This window comes from Nerophis ophidion, linkage group LG17, assembly GCF_033978795.1.
Source record: "Nerophis ophidion isolate RoL-2023_Sa linkage group LG17, RoL_Noph_v1.0, whole genome shotgun sequence".
NCBI classification, from domain to species: domain Eukaryota; kingdom Metazoa; phylum Chordata; class Actinopteri; order Syngnathiformes; family Syngnathidae; genus Nerophis; species Nerophis ophidion.
Genome location: NC_084627.1, coordinates 19,133,724 through 19,148,395, shown reverse-complemented (window position 1 = coordinate 19,148,395; position 14,672 = coordinate 19,133,724). Strand labels below are relative to the sequence as shown.

General features: G+C 37.9%; 1 protein-coding gene across 2 annotated transcripts in view; it reads left to right on the top strand.

Annotated features, from left to right (window-relative positions):
* Positions 1 to 14,600, top strand: part of klf4 (Kruppel like factor 4) — a 33,093-nt gene extending 18,493 nt beyond the window's left edge. For both annotated transcript variants that reach the window (XM_061876459.1, XM_061876460.1), the window contains exons 3-5: positions 5,680 to 6,523; positions 6,848 to 7,018; positions 13,627 to 14,600. In XM_061876459.1, coding sequence (XP_061732443.1) covers positions 5,680 to 6,523; positions 6,848 to 7,018; positions 13,627 to 13,802 — 1,191 coding nt within the window. In that variant the 3' untranslated portion in view covers positions 13,803 to 14,600. The remainder of the gene's footprint in view (positions 1 to 5,679; positions 6,524 to 6,847; positions 7,019 to 13,626) is intronic.
* The last annotated feature ends 72 nt before the right edge of the window (positions 14,601 to 14,672 follow it).

The window sequence follows — 14,672 nt, the reverse complement described above, 5'->3', positions numbered from 1 at the left end:
AGAATGTACAACAAATTCTTCTCAACAAGAGGAGAAATATACCCTTGGAGGAAAATCTCATTTAAAACATCTGTATGCTCGTTACAACACTTAAAATCTTTATTATATCAGTATGTGGTATTGAATTATGGAATGGATTAACCAAAGAAATCAAACAAAGCAACATTCAGTTTAAAAGACTACAAGTGTTCATAAAGTACACAGAACAAGAATTATGATGAAAATCTTAAACCCTTTTTTTCCCTTTTTTTTTTTTATTGAGACAAAGATTGTTTATGTATTTATTATTTGTATGCTTACTGGTATATTTCTGATTTGTTCACTGTTCTGTTACGGAGAACAAGGAAATTGGTTAAAATTGCTATGGTACAAAAAGGGGTAGGATTAAATAAGCTCTGCTTCTTCCTCCTCCTTTTCGGGCGTGCTGTACTGGAACAACTGGAATTTTGCGATGCATTACATTGTATCCTATGCATCTTCCAAATAAATTTAACTAGAACTGAATTATCAGGAGCTCAAAAAAAAAGTATTTGGACAGTTGCTGACTCTAGTTCAGGGGTCACCAACGCGATGCCCGCGGGCACCAGGTCGCCCGTAAGGACCAGATGAGTTGCCCGCTGGCCTGTTCTAAAAATAGCTCAAATAGCAGCACTTACCAGTGAGCTGCCTCTATTTTTTTAATTTTATTTATTTATTAGCAAGCTGGTCTCGCTTTGTTCCACATTTTTAACTCTAAAAGAGACAAAATTCAAATAGAATTTGAAAATCCAACAAAATAATTTAAAGACTTGGTCTTCACTTGTTTAAATAAGTTAATTTATTTTTTAATTTGCTTCTTATAACTTTCAGAAAGACAATTTTAGAGGAAAAAATACAACCTTAAAAATAATTTTAGGATTTTTAAACACATTTACCTTTTAAATTCCTTCCTCTTCTTACCTGACAAGTTAAATCAATGTTTAAGTCATTTTTTTGTTATTATTGTAAAAGAATAATAAATACATTTTAATTCAATTCTTCATTTTAGCTTGTTTTTTCGACGAAGAATATTTGTGAAATATTTCTTCAAACTTATGTTTAAAATTCAAAAAAAAATATTCTGGCAAATCTAGAAAATCTGTAGAATCATATTTAAATCTAATTTCAAAGTCTTTGAATTTCTTTTAAAAATTTTGCTCTGGAAAATCTAGAAGAAATAATGATTTGTTTTTGTTAGAAATATAGCTTGGTCCAATTTGTTGTATATTCTAACAAAGTGCAGATTGAATTTTATCCTATTCAAAACATGTCATCAAAAATATATATTTATTGTGAGAAATCATTAAGATGATCAGTGTTTCCACAAAGATAAATGTCATTTATTAATAATAACATAGAATTAGATGTGAAATTGGCTATTTCTGGCAATTTATTTAAGTGTGTATCAAACTGGTAGCCCTTCGCATTAATCAGTACCCAAGAAGTAGCTCTTGGTCTCAAAAAGGTTGGTGACCCCTGCTCTAGTTGAATCACAGGTGGCGTCACAATAACACAGGTGTCAAAGCCAAGGCCCGAGGGCCACATCATTTAATGTGGCTTGCGAAAGCCTGGATACGAGCATCAAAAAATACTTCATATGCACCTATTACAAAAGAAAGTTTGAAAAATAGTTAAATATTTGCTTGTCACCTTGACTTCAAAGCAAGTTATCAAGTTGTACACTGTAAAAAAAAAACACCAGTATTTCACAGCATTTAACAGTATTATTTCACAGTAAAGAGAGAGGGACTTCCTTTTATTGTCATTCAAATGTGAACTTTACAGTACAGATAAGAACGGAATTTTGTTGCATTGGCTCGTTGTAATGCAGGATAAACAGCAATAAGGTGCAGATACATATAAATAGATTACTGTACAGATAAATATATTGCATCCACGTTTATGGATGTATGTTGTGTTGTCTTTATATTCCAGCGAGTTAATCCGTTTTTGAAAGGGAATTGAGGGGATTATTATGATGCGTTCAAGAGTCTTATGGCCTGAGGGAATACGCTGTTACAGAGCCTGGATGTTCTGCTACGGAGGCTGCGGAACCTCCTTCTAGAGTCCAGCAGTGAAAACAGCACTTGGTGGGGGGTGGGAGGAGTCTCTACAGATTTTTCTGAGCCCTGGTCAGGCTTTTTGTGTATTTGTAAATTAGTGTAAATTTGTCTAAACATTTAACTTTACAGTGTGTTACTGTGAAAGTAACCTAATGAGCCAGTAATTTACTGTGGAAATGTTTACAGCGTACATTAATAAATCCAATAACCAAACGCAGGGGAACTCCGAATACAGCCATAACTGCAATTTGACCATCAACGAAAACAAGTTTGACACACGTGTGGACTATAACAGCGATTCTCAAACTTTCTTTACCAAGTACCACCTCAGAAAACACCTGGCTCGCTATGTACCACCATTATGACATTAAAATACAGTAGCGTAGTAGGCCTAAATAGTCATTAAAACAAGGCAGAGGTTTTAAATACAAGATTTTTTAAATATTTTTGGCCACTGCAACATTACACACAGTTTGAACGGTAAAGCTGTGTTTGAATAATTAAGTGATTCTTTAGCGTATAAAATCATTTAACCTATATACCACACTGCAAAAACTGAAATCTAAGTAAGATTAAATATCTCAAATAAGGGTGATATCTGCTTATTTTAGGTCTGATAAGATAATTCTTCTCACTAAGCAGATTTTATGTTAGTGTATTTTACTTGTTTCAAGGTCCTTGTTTTGGTTTTGAATGATCTCAGTAAGATATTACACCTTATTGCTGAGATTTGATGACCTATATTGAGTAAAACATGCTTGAAACTAGAATATCAACTGTTGCAAAGCTGTGTCATCAACACTCACAAGAATAAAACTACTTTTATAAAGTAATCATTTCTTATTTCAAGCATGAAAAAAAAATGACGCCGAGCACATATCATTGTCAAGATAATGGCACTAGTATTTTTCAACATATTGAGCAAAGAGCTCTCATTTTTTTTCAAGTGCACTTAGTAGTGAAAATTTTAGGGTATTTTGGGTTCATTGAGGTTAGCTAATTTGACTTGTTTTGGAAAGTCTTGACAAGCCGAATTTTCTTGTTCTATTGGCAGATAATTTTGCTTAGTTCACATAAAATATCCCTCATGTTTCTATTTTTTTTTTCTTGTTTTTGAACACTGACTTTTTGCAGTGCACTGATATATAGGTTATACCAGGGGTGGACAAACTATGGCCCACGGCCCACATCCGGCCCGATGTTAAAACAGGATTGAGAATCTGTTTTAAGAATTGCCACAACAAAACTGACACTAGACTTCGAGGCACTGGCAAACAACCACACTGCTCCCACTAAATGAGAATGCAAGCGTTAATAACCCTCTTATACCGTTTTTATGTTTCTTTGATATGATATTGTTGAAAAGACATGTATTATGATTAAAATAGATCGTGTTTGAGAAGCCTACTACGAGTACAGACATATATATCCTTTGAAATGCATCATGTGCTCGCCCTGTCTGTTAAATATCAAAAGCCAAGGAGATACAGGACAATAAAATGCCGGACAAACACATTTAAGAACACTTTTTACCTGAGGGCAAAAGTGTCGCTGAACACAAGACAATAACTGTGCATGTGAGCTGTGTGTTTGGTATTGTTATGTATTTTTATCTATTTATCTATGTTATGTTTTTATGTGTTATTACCGAAAGGGACAAGAGGTAGAAAAATGAATGGATGGATGGATGGATGAGGAATTTGCACTAAATTAGTTTTTGCTCACAATTTTGTTGTACAATGTACAATGACAATAAAGATATATTCTATTCAATGTGGCTCCTGAGTCAAAAAGTGTGTCCACCCCAGATTGAGCATCACTGCAAAATAAGATTCATGCTTAATGTACTGTAAATATAGGAAATAAATTAAGTAAAAATAACGCTGTAATGTTTACAACATTTTCATTTATTTTTGCATCCTGCTGCACTGCAAAAACTGAAATCTAAGATTAAATATCTCAAATAAGGGTGATATTTGCATATTTTCTGTCTGATAAGATAATTCTTCTCACTAAACAGATTTTATATTAAAGTGTTTTTACTTGTTTTAAGAGTTTTGTTCTTAAATGATCTCAATAAGATATTACAGCTTGTTGCTGAGATTTGATGACCTATATTGAGTAAAACATGCTTGAAACTAGAATATCAACTGTTGCAAAGCTGTGTCATTAACACTCACAAGTATAAAACTACTTTTATAAAGTAATAATTTCTTATTTCAAGCATGAAAAAAAAATCATGATGCCGAGCGCATATTATGTCAAGATAATGGCACTAGTATTTATTTAATTTAAGAATATTTTTCAAAATATTGAGCAAAAAGGTCTTTTTTTTTTCTCTACCAAGAAAAGTACACTTGTTTGTAGTGAGAATATACTTATTTTAAGGTATTTCTGGGTTCATTGAGGTTAGCTAATTTTACTTGTTCTACTGGCAGATAATTTTGTTTAGTTCAAGTAAAATACCCCTCATTTTTGTATTTTTTTTTTCTTGTTTTTGAACACTGACTTTTTGCAGTGTGGTTCATGCCCAACGGTTGCTACAATTAAGTTATTTTTTTGGGACTATTTTGTCTAATCTGAACAGGACTAACACTGGATTGTAAAAGGAAATGATGAATAAAAGATAGGTGAAGTCAAATGAAGCACATAATCAGACATAAGAAACATTTCAACTATAAAAATATTTGATATAAATAAATGATAAATGGGTTGTACTTGTATAGCGCTTTTCTACCTTCAAGGTACTCAAAGCGCTTTGACACTACTTCCACATTTACCCATTCACACACTGATGGAGGGAGCTGCCATGCAAGGCGCTAACCAGCACCCATCAGGAGCAAGGGTGAAGTGTCTTGCTCAAGGACACAACGGACGTGACGAGGTTGGTACTAGGTGGGGATTGAACCAGGGACCCTCGGGTTGCGCACGGCCACTCTCCCATATCTAAAAACAAGTAGCGTCAAAATGATGGCTCGAAAGCATACCACACCATACGTCAAGGGTTATAATGGATGCTCAAATTTACTAAAACTATTAAAACGGGTGGATCATTAAACCTACTCAAGACTTTTGGCATACATACAATGAAACATTAGTCAATGGTCACCCGATTTTTGGCAACTGATGCATGTTGCAATGAAGACACAAATGAAGGTCGCCAGTGAAGTTACAACAAAGCATCTCCAAGGAAGAAAGTATCATTCTAGTATGTAATAATAATATTAGTTGTGTCTAGTATTGTGTCAAATGTACAAATATTTTGAGCCCCTGAAAATTGAGGTACATTATAAACTGCATTAAAGAACAAAAACATCCTAAAAAGGAAATGCCATGTATTATTGTAATGGTGTGTAAAAGCAAAATAATCACAAATGTTGGAAACACTTGCTGATTATGAGTGAGAAATTGTGTCCAAACTTTTGACTGACACAGTATTACATTATTGCCCAAGTTTCTACCCCTTTTATTTTAGATTTTGACCATGAATGACAGCGATATTTCTAAATCTTAAAAAAACAAAACAAAAAAAAACAACTCCAGGATGACGACATTGTGTGTTATTCCGGCCACTAATGTCTCTCTAACTTTTTTCTAGCGATGGAAGGAGGAGCTGTCCCATCTTAAGAGACTCAGTTTGCCAAGCGAAAACTCCGACCCAGACCATCCCAGCAGCACCAGCACCAGCCCCGCAAGCCCCAGCATGTCCAGGAGAGACACCGAGACAGACTTGGACTTAGACTATGACTTCATTCTGTCCAATTCCATGCTCCAGCAGCAGCAGCAGCAACAACAGCAGGATGAGGCCATGGCGTGCGGTTCTGCCCAAGTCCTGCAGCCTCCATCCCCTGGCTCCTTTTCCTCCTCGTATCCACTTCCATCCCCTCAGGGTTCAGCTGGCGATTTGCTCTACACCCTCCCGGACATCAGCGACGTCTCGCCGTCCGGGGGTTTTGTGGCGGAGCTCATGAGGCCCGAACTGGACCCGGCGTACCTACACTCCGCCAGCCTGCATGGCAAGTTCGTGGTCAAGACCACAGTGGACTTGGGAGAGTACAACTTGGGGGTTAACGTCAGCAAAGCCTGCGTCAACACAGTGGCAGATCCGCCTCCATCACGTGCCTCGCCCCCCTTTCCGTGCCACCGAATAAAGCAGGAGACACCCAGTAACTGTACCATCTCGCTGCCGATGGACCTCCACCTGAGTGGGGGGAGGCAGCGGCCGGGCCACCTGGACCTGCACGGATTCCCCGGAAGCACAGGGCGCTCCTTGACGGGCGGCCGCTTGTCTTCGTCCTCGTCTCTCTCACCGGAACACCCCCTGAGCCGCGAGCATCAGGTGTTGGGCCACCCTCACACGCAGATCCCCCACGGATACCGACACAACTCCCCGCAGGGATACACCGCCTACCCTCCAGCGGGCGCCATGCAGCAATACCAAGGTGCGTGTTGTCATTTCAAACGCTCGTTCCATTCGTCCCAAGAGAAGACACGCTAACAAAGAGCGGCTTGTCAAAAGGCATACAGTATGAAATCTCTTTTTAAATATATCCTATACAACCTCATCATGGGTTGTAATTACAGAGCAAACGCGATGCTTGAAAGGGATTTAAACCTACATCCCATGGCCTTGGATACAAAAGCATCTCATAATCGTAGACTTCAACAAACCAGACCAGATGTGAAGCTAACTTGTTCCTTTTTGCAACTGAATTTTTGTGTTAAAACAACAACTGTAACACCAGGCGCTCTTTTTTTTTTTACAGACCCCATCATGGTCTCCAGTGGCGACTGTATGCCGGAAGAACCTAAACCCAAGCGAGGGCGCCGCTCCTGGCCCAGGAAGCGAGTGGCCACGCACACCTGTGACTACGTGGGCTGCGGGAAGACTTACACTAAGAGCTCGCACCTCAAAGCGCATCACCGTACCCACACAGGTAAGCAGCACCTTGCCACCTTTAAAATATACATCCATCCATCCATTTTCTAGCGCTTATTCCCTTTGGGGTTGTGGGGGGCACTGGTGCCTATCTCAGCTACAATCAGGCGGAAGGCGGTTTACACCCTAGACAAGTCGCCACCTCATCGCAGCCTTTAAGGCAGGGGTGGGGACCGTATGGCTCTAGAGCAGTGGTTATTAACCTGGGTTCGATCATACCCTAAGGGTTCGGTGAGTCGGCCTCAGGGGTTCGGCAGAGTCTCCGCCACGGAGGTAAAGACACATCCGACTTATCGTGTGAATAAAAACTTCTCCCTATCAGCGTATTATGGATACCCCCAAACAATATTCCCTCTAATGTTCCATCTTTGCAGATTTTGTGATTGATTGATTTAAATTTTACTAGCAGATTGCAAAGGAAGAGAATACATTATATGAAACAGTACAGTTTACACTGTACAGTACATATTCTGTACAATTGACCACTAAATGGTAACACCCGAATAAGTTTTTCAACTTGTTTAAGTCAGGGTCCACATTAATCAATTCATGGTAATGTGTGTAAGGTGTGTAATTTGTTGTGAGTTCATGCACTGTGTTTGTTTTGTTCTTTGAACAATGTGATGTTTATGCACGGTTCATTTTGTGCACCAGTAAAAAAACAGAAGACTTTTTCTTGAATTTGAAAACAAAAAAAAAATATTTTTTTTTCACTAAAGAAGGGTTCGGGAGTGCGCATATGAAACTGGTGGGGTTCGGTACCTCCAAAAAGGTTAAGAACCACTGCTCTAGAGCCAGATGTGGCCCTTTTGATGACTGCATCTGGCTCTTAGATAAATCTTAGCTGAAATTTGCATAACATGATAAGTAAAGAATAACTACTCTGGTAATCACAGTGTTAAAAATAACCACGTATCAAACAGACTACAAAGCCATCAGCAAAACCATGCAGCACCAGAAGTCGCATTAATGGTAAGAAGCATTCTATTTATTATGAGTTATCTTCAGAATACCAAAGTTATTAAAAATAATAAGATACTTATTAGGGGTTTGGGAAAAAATCGATTCGAATTTAAATCACGATTCTCACGTTATGCGATTCAGAATCGATTTATTTTTAAAAAATTGATTTATTTTTTATTATTTAATTTTTAAACCAATCCAACAAAACAATACACAGCAATACCATAACAATGCAATCCAATTCCAAAACTAAACCTGACCCAGCAACACTCAGAACTGCAATAAACAAAGCAATTGAGAGGAGACACAAACACGACACAGAACAAACCAAAAGTAGTGAAACAAAAATGAATATTATCAACAACAGTATCAATATTAGTTATAATTTAAGCATAGCAGTGAATAAAAATCCCTCATTGACATTATCATTAGACAATTATAAAAATAAAAAAAGAGTAGTGTCACAGTGGCTTACACTTGCATCACATCTCATAAGCTTGACAACACACTGTGTGAAATATTTTAATAAATATAAAATAAGTCATATTTTTGGTTCGTTTGATAGTTAAAACAAATTTAAATTATTGCAATCAGTTGATAAAACATTGTCCTTTACAATTATAAAAGCTTTAAAAAAAAAAAAAAAAAAATCTACTACTCTGCTAGCATGTCAGCAGACTAGGGTAGATCCTGCTGAAATCCTATGCATTGTATGAATACAGAATCGTTTTGAATCGGAAAAATATCGTTTTTGAATCGAGAATCGCGTTGAATAGAAAAAAATCAATTTATAATCGAATCGCGACCCCAAGAATCAATATTGAATCAAATTGTGGGACATCCAAAGATTCGCAGCCCTAATACTTATCATACGCTAAACATGTCGGTCTTTCTTAAAAATGCACACATTTAGTTGTATTCAGTGTTAAAAACAAATTATATGTCTCTCACGGAAATACATTTTAAAACATTTGGCTTTCATGGCTCTCAGCCAAAAAAGTTCCCGACCCCTGCTTTAAAACATACATCCATTGAAACATTGCATCGATGTTCCCTGAAAGAATATATACATAATATGCAGCTAATGGCTGTCAAAAATAACGAGTTAACTTATGTGATGAATCACAAAGGTGTTATCGCATTAATCATGTATATATGCAGATTATTCACACAATTTATGTTGACTGTACACCTTAACTGAGGATGAATGCATTTGATGAGTGGCTTGACTTTGACTCTTGTGCTCACTGGAACATTTTACATCGAAATACAACCTGCCTGGACTCTATACATAAAACTGTTACCAAATGTTGAGCAAATAAAATAGTACACATTCAAGAATAAATATTTCAAAAAATGTTCCTGGATGACATTTTGACAATAGAATTGCTTTTGTGTCCAAATATATATATACATTTTTTTAAAGTTAATTTAAATCATGCAAGCGACTAATGACCTGTGATTAATATTGATAAATCCAAATACAAAATATATTAAAAAAAAAAAAATGGTAGCATTCACAGAAAAAGGTTAGTTGCCACTCATATCTCGTCAATAGAGGACGCTGTCTCTCAAATTGCGGTATAGAAATGTATGCAATTGTGGTCTCGAGAGCAGGGGGTTTCAATTTTTTCCAGGTCAAGGGCCCCAAAACTGATTGAGAGACGGAGCGGGGACCCCCCCCACTTATATATCTAGTATGAAGATGTGTCCTAAAGGTTCCTTGCTATTGTTCAATAACAACAAGATGTTCAAATAATACATTAAACACAAATAATAGTCATCCTTGCCATCTCTCCCGATTTTCCTGGGAGACTCCCGGCTTTCAGTGCCCATCCCGAAAATCTCCCGGGTCAACCATTCTCCCGATTTCCACCCGGACAATAATATTGCGGGCGTGCCATAAAGGCTCTGCCTTTAGCGTCCTCTACAACCAACCATCACGTCAGCTTTTCCTACATACATGTCACATTATATATGCGGCTTTTGCACACAGATAAGTGAATGCCAGGCAAACTTGGTCAACAGCCATACAGGTCACACTGAGGGTGGCCGTATAAACTTTTAACACTGTTATAAATATGCGCCACACTGTGAACCCACACCAAACAAGAATAACCAACACATTTCGGGAGAACATCCGCACCGTAACACAACATAAACACAACAGAACAAATACCTAGAATCCCATGCAGCACTAACTCTTCCGGGACGCTACAATATACACCCCCCCAAGCTCCCGAATTCGGAGGTCTCAAGGTCCGCAAGTATGATACTAGCTGGCTGGCAAATAACGTGCTAGTTGCCAGCTGATTGATAGTTTGCTTATTGGCAGCTAGTCGCTATGTGGCAAATAGAATGCTAATTTAATTCCCTGCTATCCTACATTTTAACATGGTATATTTAAAGCAACTACACTAGAGTGTGTTGGATCAATTTTAATGTGTATTCAGATACAAAAATTGCAAAGGGAATTTAAATAAATAAACATTTTTAAGTTTAATCAGTCAAAAAATTCATAACCCCCCTGCAGTGCCTCTGCGGACCCCCTCGGGGACACGGATCCTCTCCAGCTCTCAAGTTGGAGGGCTGGATTTTTACTGCTTTTTATGTCAAATTGTAAATATTCGGCTCCTTTTTATTTGTCTTCTATTTTTTTTTACACATTAGATTTAAAGGGAAAGTCATAGTTTAGATTGCTAGTTGTTACATGATTATTAAGCCTTGATCCAAGGAAATAATTCCAGTCGGGGTTTGGTTGCACTTTCTTTTTGTGATTGGTTGTCAAGTAAATGACAGTGCAGCAAGTGTAAGACAAATTACTTTCACACCAACAGTAGTAGAAACATTTTTGTTGAGATAGGCAAAGCTGAGTACTCCCGGTAGTGGTGTTGATAAAAACTACATCAGCAGGCAAAGCCGTTATATTTATTTTAATCAGATTACCGTAATCACACTTTTGAATTCGGATTATTATGACTAAATTACATATTACTCCCTTGCATATTTAAAATATACTTTAAAAATGTCATTGTCAAAATGTCCTGCAGGAATTTAATTGTTTTATTTTGTTTGAGCGCCCATTATTTATCGGCTCAAAACTTGCAAGTAGTTTTTATCTAAAGATTCATCTGGGTGTATTTTGAAGCATTGACCTTAGACCACTGACCGTATAACATCTTATGCCGCCTTTCAGGTGCATGTGCGCTCAAAATAAATTGCGTGATCATTCTGCGGTTAAACATAATTAATGCGACACATTTTTGTGATTAATCGCATGAGTACCGGTACATTATTTTTAACAGCTTTACTTTTTACAGAATGAATTTGTATCAAAACAAAGATGAAAAGAAAGTGAAAGTTTAGATCAGGGGCTCGGGGGTCCAGAGAGGTACTGCAGGAAGGGTGGTGCAATTTTTTTAATTAGACTTTCTTCTACCAAAACTATACATAATTATACTGCATAATTATATTAATGTTAGCGTTCTTGTTGTCAAGTACCTGGCAGCCTTATACTTTATTCTTTGAGTAGTATTGCACAATAAAAAGGTACCTTTAAGAGAGGTTTAATTTAAAAAAAATTTTTTATACATGCTATACAAGTAGTGTGTCCCCACACAATCAATTTGGGGGTCCTTGGCCTAGAAAAAGTTGAAGACACCTGGTTTAGATTGCTAGCTAACTGGTTGTTCCACGCTTTGATGCAAGCGAGAAATTCCAGTTTAGGTTGGCCGTCACAATCTCTTTGCGGTTGGTTTGTCACATAAACAACAGCATGCATGAGTTTCGGTTTAGAGGTAGGTGAAGCAGCTGGATCCTGACCACTCACTGTACTTCTCACGCAGCCACTGCCATCATGTGGCGGCAATACAAATAACATCAGGAGGTTACCTGCGGCCACAGCTGGTCAAACCAATCTTTTTTCTTTTTTTTTTCAATTAAGTGCTATTTGGACCACTGCAGTTATTTGCTTTGTAAACCACCAACTGAATTGAATTAGGGCTTTTATAGTACTTAAAACCGACATTGTAATCACAATTTAAGAGTTGCTAAGTAATGAAGAGTACCATTAAGAGCAGGCCTGGGAAATTATTTTACTCGGGGGCCAGTGTGTCTTAGGCCGGTATATAATAATAATAATGAATTAGATTTATATCCCGCTTTTCTATTGTAAGATACTCAAAGCGCTCACAGAGAAGTGGGAACCCATCATTCATTCACACCTGGTGGTGGTAAGCTACATCTGTAGCCACAGCTGCCCTGGGGTAGACCGACGGAAGCGTGGCTGCCAGTTTGCGCCTACGGCCCCTCCGACCACCACCAATCATTCATTCATCATTCATTCACCAGTGTGAGCGGCACCGGGGGCAAGGGGTGAAGTGTCCTGCCCAAGGACACAACGGCAGCGACTTTGATGTCAATAGGTGGGAAGCGAACCTGCAACCCTCAGGTTTCTGGCACGGCCGCTCTACCCACTACGCCATGCCGCCCCTCAAATAATATCTATTTTTAGGAACACTAATATAAAACCTCACGATAATGAGAGAAAGCTAAAAACGTTATGACAGACCGTCTTAAAAAACGGAATGGAATTTGAATTTGTCTTTTACTGAATGAGACACCCAGAATGTACATGAAAATAAAGAATGTGGGATTTACAATACTAACTATGAATGATAAAACACTGAATATTGACAACATATTTTACAATCAATCGAAACGCAGCAAAAATGCAACAAACAGTGAAAAGACCCCACCTACAATCTGAGATACCTCATAGTGACCATAGTAAGTAATTAGATGACCATAGTGAGTAATTAGATGACCATAGTAAGTAATTAGATGACCATAGTAACTAGTATATGATGCAGATTCCAGGCATTGAAAGACTTAGTATAGTTGAAGACTTACGGTCATTAGAAAACATGACTGCACATCATAATGGCAGCTACATTTTCCATCTTAAACATCTAAAACAATTATTTGGTATTTGTCCGGCGGGCCAGACTGAAAAGCTCAACGGGCCACATGTGGCCCCCGGGCCTTAATTTGCCCAGGTCTGATTGAGAGCATTTTAACCTCAAATTTACACACTTGTCAGGCCTTTGCAAAATTCTCATTTTTTTCAAGCACATAACCGCTCTGGTATGAAAATGTACCTACTTTACATTTTTTTCGCATTAAAAAAAAAATAATTGAAAGAGATGGATCAATATGCTGTGGTAAAACAGAAACATTTTGTAGGAGCAGGGTGACGGAAATGACAGGAATGTATTTTTGCTGATGGCCTTTTAAAACAACATATTTTTACTCAAACCATACAAACTGAAATTATTTTTAAACACCCTAAGGAGCCTTGTGATGTGCCATCCTCATGCACTGCTGCTAATTGGACTTACTAGTTTTGTTCAGACTGCGTATGAATCGCATGCTGGGAAGGGGGGATGGTGAGGGAGGACAGGTGCAGAGAGAAAGAACAGGTTGCTACTGATCCTTACTCAAACATAAACCCCACAGCCTTTTTAGACGGGCCTTCAGGCTACAGAACTGGAAAGACCTCTATTCTGCTTGAGGGAGGGAGGGGCGAGTGTCAAAGGTCACCGCTAACTCCAGTTATGTACATTGTGTTTCCAATAAAAAAAGGAGAGAAGCCTTACCACTGCGACTGGGAGGGCTGCGGCTGGAAGTTCGCCCGTTCCGACGAGCTGACACGCCACTACAGGAAGCACACGGGCCACCGGCCTTTCCAATGCCAGAAATGTGACCGGGCCTTCTCCAGGTCGGACCACCTGGCCCTGCACATGAAGAGACACTTGTGAGGACCGATGAAGGCTGCAAAAAGTTGTAATTTCGTTGGATACAACAAGACACGCTGTGGTGTTCACGGCTAAAGAAGCGACTATCAAGACAAGACCTGTCCGGGGTTGTAAAAGGGACCAAAACTGGAAGTCGTCTTATTTATGTGACAAAAACTTGAGAGTACCATGTGCCAGAGACGCTTTTTAACTGGAATTGTGTTGTTCTTGACATGGAAAAAAAACCAGCATAGGGACCAAACGTCTCCAGAGGCCTTCTTATCTGCAGCGACGCGCCATTATACATACGACACTGTATTAACGCATATCTATATTTATATATAGTCACATTTCGCCTGCGACTCCATTGATTTCAGGTACAATGTTAGGTAATTTATACCCAATGGTGCTCAAAGGTTTTCCAAAAAAAAAGGTACCAAAGATTGACTAAAAAGAAAAAAAACAGTGACAAAGTGCCATAAGATTTTTCTGCCATCCGCCACGCAAAAACATTTAACGCAAAAATAAATATATCAGGTTATGACTTTCACTTTGGAGCGGTTATGGCAATCTTGAGATGCACTGCAGTTGCATTGTGCAATAATTATACATATATATATGTATATATATATATATATATATATATATATATATATATATATTCATATTTTTGTAATGGAATGAGTGACTCTGAACAAAATACTTTTTTGTTTTTATAGCCATAAAAATGTAATATAATCTTGATCTTGTACATTTGTATATACAAATCATTTGTTATTATTGTTTTGTATTTTACGGCATAATAAAATGTATTTCAAATAATGGAAAGGTGGTCATTTTTTGTCTTTCTGCGATGCGCTCATATTAAAAAAAATGTAGGAAAGCATTCAGAGT